The following is a 21,443-nucleotide window of genomic DNA, read 5'->3' on the forward strand; positions in this document are numbered from 1 at the left end:
AATATAAGTTTACATGTAATAAAATGCAATCTAATACAATTGCACAACAAGAAAGCTTAACCTCTTTTTTAGCCCCACATGCATACTAAATATATATATATATATATATATATATATATATATATATATATATATATATATATATATATTTCTCTCAAAACAGCACATTCCAACACCAACACTATGAATCAATAACTTTCTACCAAGTCAACAAAATGTGAAAACTTAAAAGTGCCCTTCAAGTTTAGCACATGCTAAACAGTGTTACTTTACCATGTTGCTGCATTAGCGTATGAATATAATACAAAATAAGTCCAATCAATAATGCCTGCATTCATGGTGATATTTTTGATAAGTAAGCTGCAGAAAAATAAAAGATGCTTATTTTGGGATATAATGGACAAGTCAACCACAAGCTTCCACACCTCAAAGAAAAGTGCAATATAAAAAGATAAATGTGTTTCAATACATATCATATTTTATACATTTACTCTATATTATGTGCTTTAAAATATGTTTGATAATGATGAATATTATGTAGCCATATATTTATGGGATGCTTACAGTACTAATATTCGTAGTTGTTGTAAAATTGCAATCTTTAATCTTTTTGTCAACAAATGATGCCTTATATCACCAGGCTTTTTATTGGCTAAACGAATAAAGGCTGTAAAGGAATGAGCACGAGGAACAGGCAAATGTTCTCATCAATAGGATCTGATTGGGACAAGGCCCATATATAATACTGTAGGCTCACATGTTATACTCTCCATTCAAAGTGTATTGATAACACGTCTGAGACAAATTAACCAGCAATATCGAATTTCATAAAGAGTTTGGGATTAAGATGTTTCTTTTCGAGAAATACGTCTCTCTCTTTGCTGTAATTATCTCGTATTGACATTAATATTAGGACATTCATTATTCAGCCCATGGAAAAAAAAGATTATGAGGTACAAATGTTTTTAAAAGCACTTTCACACATTTCATAGAAGCGGCCATTTGTGCCAATTTAACCGAACGTATATATGACATTAAAAGAGACAGTGCAGGTCCCTTTGAATTGCCTTTTCATAATGAACACATTTACCGAAGGTAATTAATATATAAACTATCCCGATTTGTCACTTTGATTTGTATTTTAGTTAATTGTAAAAGTAATTACAGAGCAAATTAACAGCTTTCAGGAAAGACCAGGGTTTTAGGGTCCGGTTCCATCTTGGGTGCCTTATTAATTTTCTCTCCCATAGATGTGATGAAAAGGAGCGATAAATCTTGGTGATCGGTGAAGGCCAATACTAAATGGCTCCATATTTCACCGCTGCGTTAATAGAAATATTCATGCGGACCCCTTAATGAAATTAAACCCGCAGTGGGGACAAGGCGCGTGGCGATGAAGAGTCCAGCTGTTATAAAAATAATCATACAGGAGGCTGATAAAATGCCTTTAATTGAAGAGACAACTGAAAAATAAGATAGTTTACTAGCCAGTTTATGTAGCTTTTTACAATATAACAATTTTAATATCAATATGCCACGCGCCCTCACCCCCTCTGTTTGTCCAAATTCATATTTTCCTTTTTAGCATTAATCGAGAATCAAATCTAAATGGCCTTAAAATGCAAAGGTTGAAAAAATATTTATAAAAAAAGCTCATTTCAAAAACATTAGGGACATTTGTCAGTGCAAAAACTGGAGCGTCTGATCATTTTGGGACTTTTTATGATCAGCATTTGCACCATTTTCCCACATAAATAAGTTTGAACGTAAAGCATATTAGTGACTTGACTCTCTGTGTCTCCCTTCTGTTCTGTGTTTCTTCTTCCAGGTTTCCCGGCAGGCCCACATCAATCTCCCGGTTATCATTCTGTAATTGGTCATGATCATCAAGGTCCACAATTAAATGGCGATCCTTTACTTGAAAACTACCCGCTGACTTGTTGATTTCCCCCGAGCAAATAAACGTCCCATGAGTGCAGTTAGCTGATGAATTGACAAAAACTAATCAGCTTTATTGGTAGACAGGTTAAGGGCAACTGGGTGTCAATAATTCTCATTTTGACCTCCTCTTCCATTAACTTTAAGTGGCTTATTAGACCGAAGTCACCCGGAGTCACGGGCCTACCACATCTCTCTCCTCATCACACTTCACTTCTTTCAATTACCAAATTTTTTTGGCCGCTTGTTGCTCCCAGATTTTGGCTGAATTTGACTTATTCTGACACCTGCTCTTCGTTTATTCTGGGAAGAAGATAATCCCGTTGCTTGCCTTGTGATCTTTTCTGGATTTAGCAAGAAACACATACCAACATTATTTTCATACCAAAACGTAAGGCTTATTCGAGAAAGTCTCATTTGAATGTACGGCACGAGACTGAAAACAACACGCTGTTTGCTGATGTATGACGCTGTAGAAGCATCGAGGGTTCAACCTCATCAATTTGGTGCCACAGCTCCATTACAGCAGGCCATGTGCGTCTGTCACCCGCAGCCTCGGAGCGACAGAAGGAGGGCTTTTACTTAAATTTCCCTGTTGGCCTCGCGAGGTGCTTCGGCTCAAGATGTTCACGTTTGCTTTCATTCTTTTAAAAGACTATTTATTTATTGTATTTGCCATCTAAATTCAATGCCCTGTCACATCAACTTACACGTTGAATTCAGTTGTATATTCAACACTCATCCTTTTGAACTGAACTGAACTGCCATTTACTATTTATTATTAATAGGATGTTTTATTTTCAGTTTTCAGGTTGGAATTGAACAACATATTGCTTCGCCATCTCCTACCCTCAGGTCAACCACGACAGCTCCAAGATGGCACACTCTTGTTTAAATTCAATGACATTCTTGGTTTACGGTAAACAATTGAGGGAAACTATCTGGATTTTCATCTTTAATAAAACAATAAAAAAAATGTATATGATGGACAATTTAGAGTTCTTTGGCTACCGATGTTTAATCAAATATTACTACACCTGTCCCTGTGACCTTGGTCAAATTGGTGATCCCGCATCTGTAATCATACACCGAATAAAGTCTTCCTTTAGTGCACCTTGGAACTTTTTAATCCACAGAACCAGTACGTTTCATCAGCAAAAACACATCATTCAGTCATAATTGATCAAAAAAGTTTAGGTTTATTTCCAACGTTTGCGTCATTTCCCTGTAATACCTATAAAAGCACCAAGCAGCCCATATTCACCGTGATAGAGCAGAGAGGCGTTGTGACGTTTGGGACCGCCCCCTGCAGACGGCTGCACCAATCCCCTCGGCCCGACAGGGACTAAGTGTCACACCGAGCTCCTCTCTCACACTCCGGACCACATCATAACTTTTGAGTGGTGGAAAAAAAAACGCCACTGACTTCTTCTCCGCAGCAGAAGCGACCAAGACGCGCACCGAGGGGCCCAATGGAGAAATCTAAAAACTTTCGCATTGACGCGCTTCTAGCAGTCGATACCCCCAAGGTGCAGACCTCTCCGCTGGCGCTGGTGACTTCCCTGTCCTCCTCCATCCCGTCGTCTGGAAGTGTGGCATCCACGGAGCTGACCAGCGATTCTTTACGCAACGAGACGCCGTCTCCGCCGAGGATTTCCAGCTGCGGGTTGATTCCTAAACCGGGTTTCCTCAACAGTCCGCACAGCATGGTTGGATTACATCCGCAGAGCACCGGGATCCCCGCACAGGCGCTCTACGGCCATCCCATGTACACCTACTCCGCAGCAGCGCTCGCAGGCCAACACCCTGCCCTGTCCTACCCGTATCCACACGGCTCCCATCACCACCACCACCACAGTGACCCCATCAAACTGACAGCCAGCACCTTCCAGCTGGACCACTGGCTGCGGGTCTCCACGGCCGGGATGATGCTGCCCAAAATGTCTGACTTTAATTGTAAGTTGTTTTATAACTAAATGTTCTGGCATGTTTGCCTCTTTTTTTTTTACTCCAAATAAATCATATAATAATAATAGGTGGATTTTTGTTTATGTATGGTGACCCAGGCTGATAACAAAATGTGCGATGGTACCCAACAAGTCTGCTTTATTTGTTATAGTTTTGTTAATACATTTGTAATGATGTTGGTCTATATGATTCTGCTTAAATGCATATTGTCACTGTGCTAAAGACACAGGCATGCATGCAATTCTTATTTTGCTTAGAAATAAAGTCTTTTTTTTATATTTATGAGGCACTATTTCCGTCACATATTACGATCTTCTGAATGTCGAGGCTGCAGAGTGATGGTTTTTCTAAGAGGAACTAAAATGGACAGATAATGGACAGTGGGAAAGTAGCAGAGTGGTGTGAAACCCACAGTTGACATGCTATTTGCTCACCAGATACTGCCTTTTTGTCTCTGCTCGTTTTAACAGATTTGTTCAAAATGAAGTGGCAAATAGCTTCTCTATGGAGATATTCATAAGTGGACGACCTTGTTGCTCAAGCATGGAGCAGACAATTATATTGTATTCCACCATAAAAACAGAGGGTTGTAAAACATTTGGTTATTTTTTAGCAGCCATAAGAAGACTGTTTCGTTATGCACATTAATCATTTTTTAAAGTATGTGGTATTGATGTTTTTATCTTTTGTGTTTATTGTTGCAGCTCAGGCTCAATCTAACTTGCTTGGCAAGTGCAGAAGACCAAGAACTGCATTCACAAGTCAGCAGCTGCTGGAGCTGGAACATCAATTCAAACTGAATAAGTACCTGTCACGACCGAAGCGCTTTGAAGTGGCTACATCCCTCATGCTGACAGAAACGCAGGTAATATTTCTTTCTTAATGTTTTCTTTTTTTCTTACCAATTTTGTTCCTCTGTTTAAAAGTAAAGGATTGTTTGTTTTAAAAAGGTACAAAAAGGTATTATTAAAATTGGTTTAGTTTTGAGAAAATAACTGAGAAATGATGATGAAATCTCATTCCTCTTGACGCCTATGCATCCTCCCTTTTTAGACTTAAGTATTTGTCTGATCTCTCCATTGTCTACATGTGCCATTGGGCAAATGCCAGTTAGGCCATGCCGTTGATATTTTATTTCCTTTTGATTTAAGGGATTACAAAAATGTAATGTTTTCACAGTATAATTGAAACACCGCAGCTGAGGTCATTGTCAGGTGGAATGGTGACATTTACGCAATCTTTACGCATATTTACGCACAGGTAGCATCCTGTTTACACCACTTAAAGTAAACTATTTTCTTTTCCTCAGGTTAAAATCTGGTTCCAGAACAGACGCATGAAGTGGAAGAGAAGTAAGAAGGCCAAAGAGCAGGCCGCCCAGGAGGCCGAGAAGCAGAAAGGCAACAAGGGCGGCCAGGAGAAATCGGACGGACTCGAACAGTCGGACTATAAGAGCAAGACGGACTCAAAAAATGGCAGAATAAGAGACTTTAAAGACAGTGACGACGACGAGGGCGACAATTTCCTGTACAACTCGTCAGACTGCTCTTCAGACGACGAGAGGGATCACACCAGTGATATAAGCCCGCAGCCTTGAAGCTGGAGAAGGGCGAAGGTGGCGATCTCCGTTTGTAATGACTGTGGGGGGGATTTTTGCTATAAAAATGCAGTTGCATGTAATCCAACCTCTAAATCACCTCCATGGCATTTTTTTTTTTCAAGAAAAAAAATACAATTTAGGTCAAGAATAGATGATCTTGGTGTCATAAACAAGCAATAAAGCAGGAGATCTATAATCGGAGCATCATCCACTGTGACATGTTGCATGGTTTATATGCAGACGCTGTAAACTGGCTCAGGACTTTGCAATCGTTCCCTGCTGATAGTTTGTCAGTAATATCACGTAGCCCTCACTACAGTAAATAGCCCGCTGTTATTTGTCATATTTTGTTCCTTGTGGTGTTCCGTGATGTGTCATATCACGCTGATAAAAAAAGAAGAAAAAAAGTGTTATGTTTATTTTTCTATACTGTATTTATAAAATGGTCATCACCGTGCATGCTAAATTAATGTTTAGCGTCTCTCATGGTGCAAACAATGTGAAATAAAAAATGTTTTTTATATAAAAACTCAGTTGGCGTTTTGGCGCAAGCCTTGTGGTTAAAAAAAAAAGAAGAAAAAAAAAGAAAAAGAAAGTTGATTTACGATTTCCTCGCAGTGTCTCAGCGCGGATGCGAACAGCGGCGCATGTTTTCCTCCCTGCTCGGACAGCTCGGGTCATGGGAATTACTGTTAATAGCGCTGTCGGATCTGTGCAAACGTGCAGTGAGAGCAAACAGCGAGTCGGAGTCAGACGGAGGAAACATTTCACACCACACTAGCAATGGGCTCGCATTAATAAAACCTTTTAAAGGCTCGTTGAGCGACAACGTGGCTCATCAGGCACTATTTTCAGGGCTGAGATCATTTAAAACCCATTTAGCGGTAAGAACACATATTTTAAATGTGTTTTAATAAAAAAAATATAAAATCAGATTTAAATAGTATTCTACTACTTTGTTACTCGTCCCATAGCCTGCATGCATAGACTGTTTTTTTTTTTTTTTTACATTGAATTAAAACCTCAGGCATTCTTGTACCAAACATAATGCAACAATGATGAAGTATAAACATGACACATACTGTATTTGCATGGACTCAAGGAAAAGTGGACTTCCTCAAATGCAAACAAAACATCCTATCAGCCTACTTTTCCTACCTAAACAAGCATGTCATTATTTAGGGTGTGTTATTAAGTAATATGTTAATATCTAATTAGATCATCTTCCAGCTCTTGTATTTTAGTATTGTTTGATTACCAATGTGACCGGGCGATAGGGCCGGTTTAATAACTCATCTGTACATTGTTTACTTTATAGAAAACACAGTGTGGTCCTATATTGTTACCAATGTTCCCGCAGTCATTAGCGTTGAACTACAGCAGGGGTTGACTGATTATGTGCCATTTGCAACAGGATTACTGAGCGATTTGTTAGTTATCTTCAGCTGTTTGCTTTAGCGGACTAAATCAAAGTTCAGCTGAGGGTCAAACCCAAACACCCTGCAGGTAAAGCCGATGGCAACTTGCTGTCTCACGGCTGCAGACAATGGCCAGTGTATGGACTGCACAGTGAGCCTATTGATCTCACGAGCTCCACCTTCCAACTGACAGATTCAAGTTTTTCTCCTCGTCCCATCATTTCTCAAATAAAAACACCCCCCGCGACTCAAGACCAAAGTGTATTTGTCCTTTTTGTCATCAAAAACAAACCTTAAATGTTACATCTAATTAAAACATCTCTCCTTTCAACATGAAGATAGGCTTTGTGGGCTATAAAGCACATTTCCTCTGGTTGACCTTGGTGGCCCATTCCCGACCTCAGCCCACACTCCAGCCTCAGATTGATACAGGCCGCACCAATGGAGCTAATTAATAGGAGCAAGTATCAAATGTAACAGAATGACTCTGCTATGCTAACCACGCGGGAAGATACTGGTGTCAGCGAGCAAACAGAATAAGCTAGACTTAAGGCCTCTGGGTCATTTCATCCGGGTGTGTAAACATAGAACCAACGACACCACCGGCGCTCCCTATTTTCACTGCTCCCGTTTGTGTCACCAAGTGGAACTATCTACAGAAAAAGGATAACATACAAATATTCCCTAATCAGCTGCATTTAAGGCTGAGAAAGACTTTGATATTATGTGCTTTATTTTGTGTAAGAGTAAATAGACTTAGTAAAGCCAAGAAGAATAGCTCCAGGTGTACGGACCCGACAATATTAACTCTGGCTGTGCACACGGTCTTCCTGAGGGAGATCTCAGATGAAGAACATTAAGCCATAGAAGAAGAAGAAGAAGAAGAAGAAGAAGAAGAAGAAGAAGAAGAAGAAGAAGAAGAAGAAGAAGAAGAAGAAGAAGAAGAAGAAGAAGCAATGAGAGCAGTTGTTAGAGGAAATTGTTTATTTCCCTTTGCAAAAGTAGTCAAAGCATTAGGCAAAATGTCAGTGATTATTGAGGCTTTTATGACAGATGTTTTTTAAATTGTGACACTCTAAATACATAAGCACCATCATAGATTTGGGAAGTCAAATACATGAAAGAATCCACGGTATTGCCTCTCAAATTGTTTTGAAGCAAAATCTGTAGTTATTTATTACCAAATAATAAAGCTGAACCAATACACACTGTATTAAAATAATATACATAGTCCGATAACTGATGTGTGTATATTCCAGATTTTAAAATCTTCATGGTAACAATTATGTACAAGGGACTCCCATTCGCAAAAAACATTAATTTAAATTTCAAAAACATTTTTATTCTTCTTTGAAGAAAGCTGTAGGTTTGCGTTCTTTGTGTTCAGGGACAAAGTCTTCATCTGTCCCACAGTCGGGTTACGAACGTCTGTTTGGGCTTCTGGTGTGTGTGGTTGTGTGTGTGTCAGTGTTTTACAGTTTGAGCTTGACCTCTTTGGCCTCCATGGCTTTGGTGGCGACCTGAGCGTGCTTTGACAGCGTCGCTGCTTGCTCAGCTGGTCCCTGTGACTGGGCCTTCTTCAGCAGAAAGTGGCTGATGAAAAGCTTCAAGCCCTCCCGCAGCATTCCTAGCTTGGGAATTCCTGATATCCTGGTGAATGGGAAACAATAAAGGACATTAATGTCAGAGGTTCACATGGTGCGAAGCAGTACAGAGGAGTAGTTTTACAAGACGCGGCTAATAGAGAGGGACATTTGATCCAAATGGAAATATCTATTGGATGGATTGCCATGAAAACTTGGGCATTCGTAGTTTCCTGAGGATGAAAGACTTCCCCTGACTTTTCATCTAGGACCACCATGAGGTCAAATACTGCCCGCTACTTTGGTTTATCATCAAACCTGCAAAACTAATGACATCACTACAGCATTGCAGAGTTGCTAGCAAGGCTGTATACTTTTAGTTTTCAAGGTCTTATTTTGCTTTAATTTACATGTTTAAATCTCCAAAGCTCCAAGAAGCAAGTGTATGGACAGGCTCACCTTCCAAATATGCTGGCGAGGTCTTCAGGCTCCATTTCTTTCAGCAGTTTGGTGAGCACCTGACGCAAGAAGCGCACTGTGGGCTTATCGAGCTCGCCAAACTCTATTACCTACACAGAGAAAAACACAGAGGAGACATTGGTGAATAGGTATCAAGATTTAATTAAATTTACATCAAATCTATAAATGTGATATAGCAAAAACCGCCACATGACATGCCACTTACTTTGAGTATGGAGAGTGAAAGGCACTTCTTCTGAAGGAAGAGGGTTACTAGCTGAACCAAGTTGTTAAAGGTGCCGCTGGGAAGGTTGGGCAGCTCCCTGAACTTGTCCCATAAGCAGAACTGGAAAGTCATCTTGGAGAATATAGGACATTAAATGAAAAAGAGTTCATAACTGCACTGAATGATGCACTGGTGGTCCCCCAAAAGAGGGGCGTAACGTGTAGAGAACAGAAACCAGCTCTGCATAGGTAATCCTCTCATCCAGATCCAGTTTACATGTGAAAAGCAAACATTCCCACCAACTCTGGTTCAAGCTCTTTGATGAGGACAATGTCTCTGATATGGACCCGTGGAACTACCTGGCAGCAAAGTAGGAAGTGTGGGCTCACCCTCATTGTTTGTAGTCACAGTTTGAGTCAAATAATAATCAGAGGTGAGAGGTGCGAGAGGCTCCCACACTGCAGAGGTGAACTGCAGGCCACACGACGTTTAAGAGACTGGGTGGTCACACACATCCAGCCGGTAACTCAACCAGGAATGCAACTCTTCTATTCTCTTACTGTGACATGTACAATAAAAAGGGACTCTCCAACTTTAAAATCACAATCCTCAATTAGAGTACAATATACCGTAATCTCCACCAAATCTTTAGAGTCCACATGATATATATATATATATATATATATATATATATATATATATATATTTTTTTTAAAGGCTTTAAAAATTATACCGTTATCATTTACTGAAGTTGCAACATTCATACAAGCAATTAGAGATTTCCTCTCTCAATCCGATCATTCTAATTACTGATCTGAGCATCGGCATTTGTACAGGGGGAGAGGATATTGTCAATATTACCAATTAGTCCGGTTTTATTCATAAAGTACTTTTTCAAGCAAAAATGATCCCCTACTTGCAGCCCCAAACATTGTGAGAATTGGCTGCTTATTCATATATTATGTGGACAAAACAAGCATTTCAATATGTTTTAGGAAATTGTGCTTAGCATTTTACATAATTTGTATTATCTTTAATAAATTAACTATTGACTATCTCCACAAAATAAAAGCGTATTATAAAATAATCAGCATATTAACAAATCATTTGAATAAAATGGACCGCTAGGTACAGCTTTTAGATCAATTATTTTGGTACAGATCCTGCAAAGTAGGAAGGAAAAAGTTATGAGATGGTACATTCTCTGTTTCTATTTAGTGCTCGAGTGAACGATTTTATGTGTTTACATATCAAACAATTGTCTCGGAGAATGACTGTTACCTGTATGTACTAATTTGATTGAAGTTGTGGTGGTAGTACAAGTTTATTGATGATGTTGTGGTTGATAAGAGATTGAGATTCAGAACTGGGTCGGTGTATTTGCAAGGTTCTGCGCAAGAGTAGTTATATTTTCCATTCTCAGGGTTTTAACAGCCAAGTACCTGAAAGCGGCGATCGTTGGAGCAGAATTTCTCTCCCAGTACGGCGTAATAGGCATTGAAGGTTTTCTCCTGCAGACAGCAGTCCATCAGAACATGAACAATCTCCCTCTCCTGCTTGTCCTTCAGGCCCATCCTTCACAGAGAACAAATAAAAGGCTTTATAACATTTACCTTTACAGCTGGGCTGCTTCGACATTACACACATGTGTATTTATATCTTTGGTCAAACAACTTAACATGGAGACGCACTGTAGAGGTGAGTGATAACAAACCTGAGCAGTTTCTCGAATGCATCCATGTAATCTTCGCTGGTCATTATCACACAGAAGATGTTTCTTCTGACCTCAGTGTTCATCCTCTGTTTCCTCGCCAGCTCTAAGACTTTGGCACTAAACTGAAATGAATAAAAGATGAAGAACAGTAAAGTGAAAAATAGCCAAATACACTTATCAAATTGCTGAGATTATTGCATAATACTGACTAAACCAGGGGGATAATTTTGTATTAGTTTTTCAACACTATGACAGTGCTGAAAATATATTAAAGTTTTGCTACATGCTCCTCAAATGTTACATTTTGTCCAAACACAAGCAACTGCACAATAATTGAGAAAGTGGAAATACAATTGTTTAAATTTAGGAAAAGGTTGACATATGTGTGCAAGGAATAAGTAAACAAGATTACATATTTTAACCAGGAAACTATACTGTTTTTGATACTTGGTTCAACTGACTAATTTCTAACAAAAGTATTGAGGTTTGATACCCAGACCAAAAACTCAGCAGCTTACATTGACTAATGATGGAAAAACTGTCCGTCTTCTTAAGCATTAATATGCTACTGACGATGCACCAGCAAATACAAATCAGAGAGGCAAAAAAATGTACCTTTAATTTAAAAATGTTGAATCAAATAGAATATTGTAGATACTATAAATGCTGCAACCCAGATTAAATAGGACATGATCAGTTCAGTAGACACTTTCCCTAACATGGCACGCCTGAAACCATTTCCATCAAAAGATGCCGAGCCTCCTCGGCAGATCTGCACTGGGATTACTATCTCCTGTGGTTCCAGTACTCTACCTGTCCTTCAGCAGTACTCGGTTTGGAGGCCGTGTTCCCTTGCTCGCCGATCATCGGCGCTCCCCTCCACGCTGAGCCGACGATCCACCAGCGGCCCACTTGCTCTGCTGCCAGGAGATTGTCCAGAGACACCCTCAGTTTCATGTCACTGCCTCCTGCACGCCGCTGGATCTGAGGAGCACAATTACCCAGGATTAGCCATTAGTGCACTTAGGAGGCAAACAACAGTTATACAACATCAAAGGAGGGCACCACATTAGCAATGCTGAAGTAAACAACTGTTTAAACAGCTACAATTAATGGTCATGATGACGATGAAAGTGCCCCTAACACTCTGGACTTTGGGGTCTGTAAAGGTGGTACTCTAGGGCCACCTGGTGGTACAAGTGGAAGCTACCTGAAAATAATATCTTGTAAGAACACAATAACCATGTTCAGTATGAGGAATAACACCAATGCCTATACGCTAAATATTAAAAATCTAAATTAGTTTTCACTAATGTAGTGAAATAAGGGTATTTCAAACTAAATGAGTCATGTTGTGAAGATCACCCACCAGAGTCCTCTGCAGCTTCCTCAGTTTCTCCACAGGCTCAGGATCGTAGCCGGGGATCTTCCGCATGTCATTGTTCTTCAAAGCCATCATGGTTTCCAGCATGAAACGCACCTGAGAGCAAATACACAATGCTGTAGCAAACACACAAACATTTGTATGCATTTAACGATGCCTGGCAAATGTAAGGGAGTGAAAGTAAGAGGTCATTCTGTTCGCCCTACCCTGGTCTGATCCTCAAACTTCGACCCTATGTTGCAGGCCTTGCGTTGGCCCTCAGTGATGAGCTCCTTGAGAGCCAGAGCGTCGTCCTTCCTCAGGGCAAAGCCGACATTCCTCAGCAGTAACAAAACTAGTTCAATGTCCTTCTCTGTAAAGGCGCCAACTAAAAGCTTGAGGATGTCAAAAATGAGGACCGAATGCACCACCTGGAAGTTATAGAGGTGACCGACAATGGAGACCAGGTTGTCGCATTCTTTGCTTTCAGTTGGGTTCTTGTACACCTCGTCAAACTTTCGCACGACCGTCTCCAGAAAATTGGCACCGACCTGTTAAATCAACAAAAGGAAACTTGTGATTCATGTTATGATTGGATTTACGTACGTCAATATCTGTGGACTAAGACATATGATAAATAATAGGTCAATATGACAGCGTCACACAGGTTAGACAAAGCCCACACCTCAAGATATAAATAATGATTGCTTTTTGCATTGTGAAACTCTATAAACACACACACACAGCAAACACAAGTCAATGTTACATCTAATGGACGTTCTTAGCAATCAAGTTAGTGTCATACCTGACAGAAATGGTGGGCATAACAAAACTACCAAATTTGTCTTGTCAAAAATCCCTCACACTGTCGAAAGCCAACCGTTGACTGTGGCTAATTTGACTGATTATCCTGTTTAGTGTAATTTACTAGATGGAAAGTCAATACGACAGCGATAACAATCTTGTTACACCTTAAATAAAAGAAACGACTGTGTTAGATATCCCTTTCCAATTCATTACAAGAGCATTATCTTTCAGTGGAAATGTGCGGAAGCAGTTCGTCGCTTTTTTTAAAAGGCCTCTGTTGAATAATCCATGAGCTGATGTCAGTTTTCAGGTCAGTGGTCACTGTGCTCACACACGGGCTGGTAAAACCAAAAGCTACCCGACACCTGCTGCCACTCTCATCAGTGGATAAAACGGTGAAATGAAAGTCTCCAAATGAAAATACCTTCAGAAGGTAAAACCTGTTTAATTTTGATCCATCCAAGCATCAATTAAAGGGGCATTTACCTCTATTCCGACGGCGTGATGGAGGATGCTGACAAGCAGGATGTGCTCCATCAGAAGTCTGTCAGGCATCAGGGACGGGGTGACGCAGGATGCTAGTAGCACCTCTGTTAGGGTGTCATTCATGTCCTTCCTGCTGCAGCTCATGAACAGCTCCTCCAGCTGACCACTGATGGACGCCATGTTGGGCTCAGTCAGCCTGAAGAAGTTAGAAGGACGATGATTATCTCTGGTAATTCTAACAGAGCTAAGAAATTCGGCGTTATATTGACTCATGCAGCGTATATTTCTGTACATCAACTCTGGACATTACAAAGCAGGACCCCGCTGAGCTTGTGGGGGCAACGAAAACGTTTTCCACACTTGTGGGAACTGTGATAGATATCTTTATGAAGAAGGCAGACTTGCAGATGTTGTATAATCAAGGGGTACTGACAGGGCACCCTCAAACCTAGAAATACTATCTTATTGGTTCATACAGTATATGACCCAAAGTGCATGAAGCAGCAGCAGAAAACGTCTTACATTTCAAAAAAAGGGGGAAGGACTTTGATAAATGTATTTTGAGAGGGAATGTGTTATTTCTCTGCTGTGGAAGGACAGTTACCTGTTCACTAGGCCTTTCACGTTCCTCTTCAGTTTTTCGAGCTCAGCTTTGCGTTTTTCATCTCCAGCGCCTCTTAATTGAGGTGGCACGTACTTTCCTGTTGCAGCTATGACCTAGGCATTGGAAGATATTTTATAATTAGATCCGTATATGCAGCAAATAAGATGTCAATGCAATGACAATAATAAAGAAATATATCTGAACTCACGGTTTCTGAATATAAGCCCGATGTCGTTGTGTTACAAGTCTCCGCTTCTTCCTCTGGTTCACCCTCATTTTCATTGTCTGAGTCAGCTGCATCACTCTCATCCAGCTCAGCCTCCATTTCCTTCGTCTCAACCATCTCCTCATCCTCATCGTCTTCGCCATCATCGTCATCATCATCATCATCATCATCACCCACCTCATTTTCATCGTCAAACGAAGCCATATCTTCATCGCTACCGTCACTCGCCATCTCATCTCCAGGTTCTTTGTCCTCATCCAGTTTTTCAAAGTTATCCTTGACCATGTCCATGTCTTCATCATCATCATACATCCCCACAGCCGATGAGCCGGGGTCCAGCGCGCCTAGGATGTAATCGAGTCCATCAGTCACAAAGGATTGAGGGAGACTCTGCTTGTTTCTTCTCTTGTTTAATCCCAGGCGTCGCTCCAATTTCTTTATTTCTCTGTCCTCTTCTTCATTTGCCTCCAGAAGTGCCTTTTTTCTTGATTCTTGAAGGTGGTTGATTTTCTTGCCTTTCTTGGAAGATGGTGGGGTTTTAGAGCCGTCTGGTTTCTCTGTAGTAGCACTTTTGGACTTTAACATGTCCTTCTCTGCTTTCTCCATTTTCTTCTTTTTCTTTTTCTGCTTCAGCTGCTGCTGTTCATCGGCTAGTATTTCAGAGTTTTCCCCAACATCGAGGGGTACACTGAGGATCTTTTTACCCTCATAATGACTTTTCATTTGGGCTTTTTTCATTTTTCTCTTTTCTTTGCGCAGCTCCTTTCTGCTTTTCTTTTTTACAAATCTCAAGCCATGGTCATATTCCTCTTCTTCGTCGACACTTTTGCTTTTAATAAACTCACCCACAGCCACCATGTACTTCTGTAACACAATATTACCCTTCTTCTTTTTGCTGCCTTGCTTCAATTTCTCCTTCATCTCGACAAATTAAACCCAAGCTTTGTCGACGTTAACTCAACCGGCAGTTACCCTTCTTTCAGAAACTAAACTGTACTACAATGTAACTACAGTCGCTTAGCTTAGCTAACCGCTAACAAGCGGACGTTATTAACGTTAACTACGGAGGGTTTAAAACAAACTAAAGACGTAAAGAGACCTCTTGCCTACTTTAACCACAAAAAAAGCTAAAATACCCTGATCTACACATGTATCTCCATGAGGAAAACTGTTTATATGACCCACAAGCATGTGACCATTTTCTTCCAGGGCACGCCGAAGAAGTGGCGCCTAGTGATGACGTGCTTTATTTTGGGGCGTTTTTTTTTTTTTATAGCACGGAGCGGTTTTCCTCCGATGTAAACTGTCTCTTAACCAGTCGGGGCAATATCGGCAGAGGCGAAGAAGACACTGGAGTTGTAGCCGTTGGTGCCAGTTGCACGACCGAGCATGCAGTGAATCTGTAGCTTTTATTTGTATTTGCAATATGAAGAATGGAAGAAGACGATGTCACTATCAGAGAGCAGAATTTCCACAGCCAAGTTCGAGAGTACATCGTAAGTATCGGCTAGTGAAAGCTAGCAGGCTAACAACGTCCTCTACCAGCTCAGCGACGTCAACGGTCGCTAACGGTCGCTTCACCTGTCAGTTAGACGCGGCGGGATGTCTTTACGCCTGATAACAAACGTTCACTTTGTGACGCACCCAGAACACGTCTTACGTTATGTCAATTTAAGTCAGATATGGATTAAATAAAATAATAAACACAATGAGTGTACGCGCTAATTAAAGTTAGCTAACGTTAGCGATCATTAGCGGGAACTAGTTTATCTCGGAATGATAACTTCGCTCGTGTAGTGCTCTATATTGGGACACGTTGTTTTGATGTGATTCGCGAGGAAGATCTTTATCGGGACATGGACACAATGTCCCAGTGAGGGTTGGGACATCTCCCTAATTCAATGTACCTAAATTAGTGAGAGGACATCTTCATTGTTGTTATGCCTTATTTGGGTTATGTTTTCCACATCAGGTTACAGTGTAATGTTCATGTTTCTCAGCTCAAATATGTTCACGTGTAAGAAAATATAATCTGTTTGTGTCATATGCAGATTTAAGATCTTATTGTCTCTGGAAAAAAACAACAGTTTAAGTTTAGAAACTTATACCAAAATAAAACAAAGATCTCTTTTGTGAACAGTTGTGTTCAGGTACAATTGTATTAGAGATTGATGTAGTTTTAATTGTACCCTTGAAAAGTGAGTTATTTGTTTGTTACAGGATTTAATCAATACAATTTCATTTCATGTTTTATCTCATGTTGTGATGACTTAAGGTCTTGGCTTTTTAGACAAATGTCCTTCATTACTGATGAGTTCCTCTGGCTGGATGATTGTAAAAGACTTGTGTTTATGTTTAAGGAAGGAAACCTTTTTGTGGCAAATCTTACTTGTCAAGATTGGGAGAGGAGTTTACAGTGTAATATTATATGTAAGAAGCTGTGTTCTTGTCTCACAAATGTTTCACCACTGCCACTTTACTTTTGGTGTCCTTAATGCCCCTGTGCGCTGGCCACCTGCAAATGCACGAGACAATCGATGACATAACTAAGAAACTATTGTCATGCAGTGCAACTTGTTGTTGCTGATGATCTTCCTTTGCCATGAACCACATTGTTATTATGGTTCATAGTGTCGAGTATCTAGACTTACAGCTATCATTTCAGAAAAACAAGCAACTTAAGTGAGAAAGTTAAAGTGAGGATTCTTTGCCTGGATTAAGTCTTCTTGATTATTCATGACATACACTTTTGAAATATAGAAACTATCACATGTTTCACCAGCAGACAAGCCGAACAGCTGTCCTTTAACTTGCACATTTTGTCCTCAGTATCTCTCTACATCTGACTCTCAGTATCCCATGTCACCATTCTCAACGTAAGATGCCTTTTGCGCGAGGCTGTGATGGCACCTTAAGGTCCGAATGCGAGTTGGTTTATAGATGGATTTACTCTGGGTTAAGTTTCGAGTTGGTAAACAAGACTGTGACAAAACGGTACGCTCTTGACCTGAAGCGTGGGAAACTGTTTGTGACGTACTGGGGTCCGATAGGAGCATTGAAGAATGCACAGAAAACCGTTTTACTGTGAGAAATCAAGTTAGTGCAGGATAAAGTGAGACCAGCTTGTGGTTTGGTCAGTAATCACGTTTTCCACTAGCACCTCCAAACGCCATTATCAGGCCTTATGCTTTTGGAAACCGAGATGCACTGTGTTGAATAAAATGTAAAGTTGCGACATACCTGAACCTGAACAACCACTTTTCTGATCGAAAATATTATTCCCGTTAGGAGACAATATAACGTGTGTTCACAACACACTTTTACAACATCTTGTTACTTCTTTCTTTTCACAGTCTCTTCCATGTTAAACCACACACCTTTCTTACACCCAGTCAATGACATGACACATGGCCTTTGGGTTTCTTCAGCAGACATCTGTTAATCAGGTTATCGACTGTGTAATGCCTTAAACTGCATTAGCCCATGTCTAATGTTGACACATCTGAAATCAGATTACTGCTAAAAAAAAGTCTTATAATGACATTGGCTTCAGTGCATGAAATTCTACTGATCAATTCTTCTTGCAGGAATTCTAAGACCCTCTCTTAAAAAAAAAGAAGAAAAAAAGCTTGAGTTCATATAGCATAGCGGTGTGAAATACTGTTCCTAAACGAGTTTGGAATGCAAACAGCTTGCAAGTAGCTATATTTCTTAATACCTGCTTTTTTTTTCTTCCCTTGCTTAAAGTGTTACTCTGTATTAGTCCAGGGAGATCAAGAGCAATAACATTGCTAGTGGCGTTGGCCTTCGGTCTGCTTGTCACTTGTTGTTATGTCTTCCCGGACTGTTGTATCGAGTTTGTCAGCTGTGTGCACATGATTCTGCGTTAATCTGGCGTTTTCCTCTTCGTGACCATGGTTTTACTTGAGCCTCTATCACCGCAGAGTTATGTAGCTTGTATATTTGTATCAGCTGTCTTTCATTTGGAAGGTGACTGGAGGTGATAAGACAAACAGTTGTTGTCATAAAACACCATATACCTCCCGGATTGACGGAGGATGTTTGGCATTTCTTTTAATGTCAGTTTGTCTGTCTGGAATGTGCACGGTCTGCCGGGTGTCTGGCTGAGTCATCCCATGATCCCAGCTGGCCGTGATGAGTTTTCCAATGTTGACAGAGTGCAAAGTGCTGAAGTGGGAGCTTCTAACATTAGTTATGTCCCGGCCCCTGTCATAGTAGAAGGGGGCCATGTGGAATGGGATCCTTCTGTAAGACCATCCAGCTTGTTTTGAGGCCGCGGTTATCTAATAAATTCCACGCATTGGTCATTTCTGGACCACTTTGCATGTGCTGGCCTGAGAAATATTTCCGGAGTTGGAAAACAAATCATGCATTACTCACTGTCGATCTTTATGATCAAACAAGTGGGCCATGTTGAGCTTCATATGAGTAATGACTCTAATAACAGGGAGGGCATGATCTTCTTTTCCTGAGTTTGCACACTTCAACAGGCCTAAACCACATGCAGAGTCATTTTTGGACAGCAAACATGTACTTTTACATTACTGCACAAATACTTAGTGATCAAGTATTATTAGAACATGGGGGGAAATGACAGAATCGGTTGAGCAAGTCTGTGTGCACACTCGGTATTCTGGACTGTGTGCTTCCTAGAATAGACATTCAAATACTCTGCTCTCTAAAAAACTAAAGAAAAAAATATATACATATAATATATAGCTTTGGACTGTTTAGTCAAAAATTATTATGTATAATAAGTATGTACATCACCATGGGCTCAAGACACCTTTATTGTTTAAACTACAAAATAATCAGTCAATGAGTTGATAACCGTGAGTTGCTTTTTCCTAAATACTACACATTGTTTAGCAAACAACTTGTAAGGATGTTAGTAGAATATTGTAGAAAAAGCATTACACATACTGTATAAGTTTGACCACAAATCAGTGTTGTATATGTGTGTGTGAGCTCTACTGAAGTCTTGCGGCTGGATTTCATATACACTATTATATTTTTGGGATTAAAAAATAAAATATATAGTTTAGCATAGCAATACCACAGTCTGTAACATGGGACATGCAGTAACATAAAATGGAGATCGTAAGTTTGAAATCTGCTGAGTGAACTGTCAATAAGTGCGTGCTAAATTCATTGTGAGTGCTGACTCCTCTACAGACAAAGTCAATCTTTGACAAAGATTTTTATGTTGTTGTTTCAGATTTGCTTCCTCCTGTTCGCGGTCCTCTACATTGTGTCCTACTTCATCATAACTAGATACAAGAGGAAGAGTGGTAAGTGTGTCCGATATGAACTCTCACTCCGTGGGAACACAAGTCAGGAGGATTTCATCGTCAGACTGTCACACTTACACGGCAGAAAAGCGTCCACGGTTGGACCCATGTTCACAGCAGTCTGTCCGTCTGGTTATGCTGTATTTGCTCACAGACAGAGCCCTTCATTGTGTTTTGACTGAAAGGAAGTCATTTCCAAGGAGGCTTTAGGTGTATGCGTGAGACGTCACACCCATGCCTGTAGAGTAATCTACCACAGGCAGCTCTTTATCAGTGTGAACTGTATCCGCCCAGAAGAGCTTTAAGGGCTTAGGCAAGATGAATACAGTTTGTTACCAAATAACACGTGTGGCAAAACAGGTTGAGGACAGAAAGCTGTGTGATCAAGGGACCATTGACAGAAGATTATTTGTGTTCCTCTGTGTCATCTCTGTTTGAGCTCCAGCAGGGAGAAATGACTGAAAATCTAAATGAGACCGAGTTATAAAGGAGAAAACAAGAAGGCCCTGGCGGACATTATGCCCTCTATCCCATTTTGCCAAGACAAATTTAATATGTCCAGGTCACCTAGGCTTCCCTTGTCTCATTTGGAAAGTAGACCACTTTGCACCAGAAATCCCTTCTGGAGTTGTGTACAGTAGAAAATCTAGGCTGCTCGTCTCCTCACACCAGTGGTTTGGTTGTCTGATCCTTTCACTGACAGTAAAAAAGGAATTAACGTGAACTACTTCATTACACCAGTAAAGGTACCATAGATACAGAGCACAACGCTTCATTCTCTTAAAACCCCGCCCATCGGAGGGGAAATAAATCAGCTCCTTTAGCTTCCCTAAAAACGTTGAATTTCAGCATGACAAAAGATTATTTTCCGCAACACTATGTCTACCAGCATCTCCACATCACTGTCAAATTAGGTGGTTTACATTGTTTTGGAAACAATTACAGATGCATGGAGCGAAAAAGTCAAGAGTTAAAAATCCCTGAAGATAAGCATGTCTGAAAATACTAACGCTACAATGATGCGTGTTGGTATCGGCCGACATGGATGTGAAAATATCCAATCTTTAACTCTGTATCAGTATGTCTCAGATAGAAAGAGTTTAGCCAGCGCTGTGTTCTTCTTATTACTGTTTGAAGTGATGGATGAAACATGCAACTGTTACAGCTCAAAAGTTCACACTCAAACCACCTTGTGACTGAAGCCTTTTGGTTTCCTTTATAGATGACCACGAGGATGAAGATGCTGTTGTCAATAGAATATCGTGAGTAAATCTGAGTTCATTCTTCTTTTAAAACAGTGTATTTTACAAATGGTGGCAACTAGCTTTTAGCTGGATATATATTTTGACAATTAGGAAGTGCTAATCTGTTCATTCTTAATCTGTTAAAAAAGTTAGTCAGCTATTTTAGTCAAGATATATTTGAATTAAATGTTGCTAATTTGAACTGAAACAATTAATTGATTACTAGATTAACAGAAACTAAATCTGCACCTGCTTTTATAATAGATTCATCATTTACTTCATGTTTTCTAGCAACAATAGTGAGGCTTTTAAACATGTAATATCATAGTGAGGTGAATATATTTGGGGTTGTGAGTGTTTGTTGGATTAAAAAAAGGCATTTGAAGACGAGTTGTGATAAGCATTTTCTCACGCTCCATGGACTAAATGATTAATTTATTAATTAATAATGAAAATAACCACTTACAGAAATTAAAAAAGCATTGCATTAATTTA

The 21,443-nt window shown here is 40.1% G+C and overlaps 3 protein-coding genes across 5 annotated transcripts in view; 2 read left to right on the forward strand and 1 right to left on the reverse strand.

The window, feature by feature from the left end:
- Positions 1 to 3,410: 3,410 nt before the first annotated feature.
- Positions 3,411 to 5,503, forward strand: mnx1 (motor neuron and pancreas homeobox 1; the record flags this gene model as incomplete). Its single annotated transcript, XM_079234363.1, has 3 exons — positions 3,411 to 3,894; positions 4,611 to 4,771; positions 5,216 to 5,503. The coding sequence occupies 3 exons, from the start codon at positions 3,411 to 3,413 to the stop codon at positions 5,501 to 5,503; spliced, it is 933 nt and encodes a 310-aa protein (XP_079090489.1).
- Positions 5,504 to 7,958: 2,455 nt separating this feature from the next.
- Positions 7,959 to 15,545, reverse strand: nom1 (nucleolar protein with MIF4G domain 1). Its single transcript, XM_079233934.1, has 11 exons — positions 14,375 to 15,545; positions 14,167 to 14,279; positions 13,563 to 13,758; positions 12,497 to 12,820; positions 12,276 to 12,386; positions 11,720 to 11,890; positions 10,907 to 11,028; positions 10,635 to 10,767; positions 9,193 to 9,324; positions 8,967 to 9,076; positions 7,959 to 8,574 (listed from the first exon to the last, which is right to left on the reverse strand). Exons 1-11 carry the CDS (start codon positions 15,311 to 15,313, stop codon positions 8,397 to 8,399), a joined length of 2,529 nt encoding a protein of 842 aa, XP_079090060.1. The 5' UTR covers positions 15,314 to 15,545; the 3' UTR covers positions 7,959 to 8,396.
- Positions 15,546 to 15,825: 280 nt separating this feature from the next.
- Positions 15,826 to 21,443, forward strand: part of lmbr1 (limb development membrane protein 1) — a gene marked incomplete at its 5' end in the record, with an annotated part of 31,147 nt that continues 25,529 nt past the window's right edge. For 2 of the 3 annotated variants that reach the window (XM_079233878.1, XM_079233877.1), the window contains 3 exons: positions 15,826 to 15,888; positions 19,632 to 19,704; positions 20,927 to 20,966. In XM_079233878.1, the coding sequence (XP_079090004.1) occupies positions 15,826 to 15,888; positions 19,632 to 19,704; positions 20,927 to 20,966 (176 nt within the window). Of the gene's footprint in view, positions 15,889 to 19,631; positions 19,709 to 20,906; positions 20,967 to 21,443 lie in introns of all 3 variants that reach the window. The other variant, XM_079233876.1, reaches the window with a different exon arrangement.

Source organism: Taurulus bubalis (genome assembly GCF_910589615.1).
Source record: "Taurulus bubalis genome assembly, chromosome: 18".
Taxonomy (NCBI): Eukaryota; Metazoa; Chordata; class Actinopteri; order Perciformes; family Cottidae; genus Taurulus; species Taurulus bubalis.

What these genes read in the sequence shown, in the direction of transcription:
- nom1 (XM_079233934.1), bottom strand. Translation starts at nt 15,313, where the DNA reads ATGAAGGAGAAATTGAAGCAAGGCAGCAAAAAGAAGAAGGGTAATATT. An exon ending in CCAACGATCGCCGCTTTCAG is followed by an intron (nt 9,325 to 10,634) that starts GTACTTGGCTGT and finishes ATATTCTCCAAG; the next exon opens with ATGACTTTCCAGTTCTGCTT. An exon ending in TTTCACTCTCCATACTCAAA is followed by an intron (nt 9,077 to 9,192) that starts GTAAGTGGCATG and finishes TTCTCTGTGTAG; the next exon opens with GTAATAGAGTTTGGCGAGCT.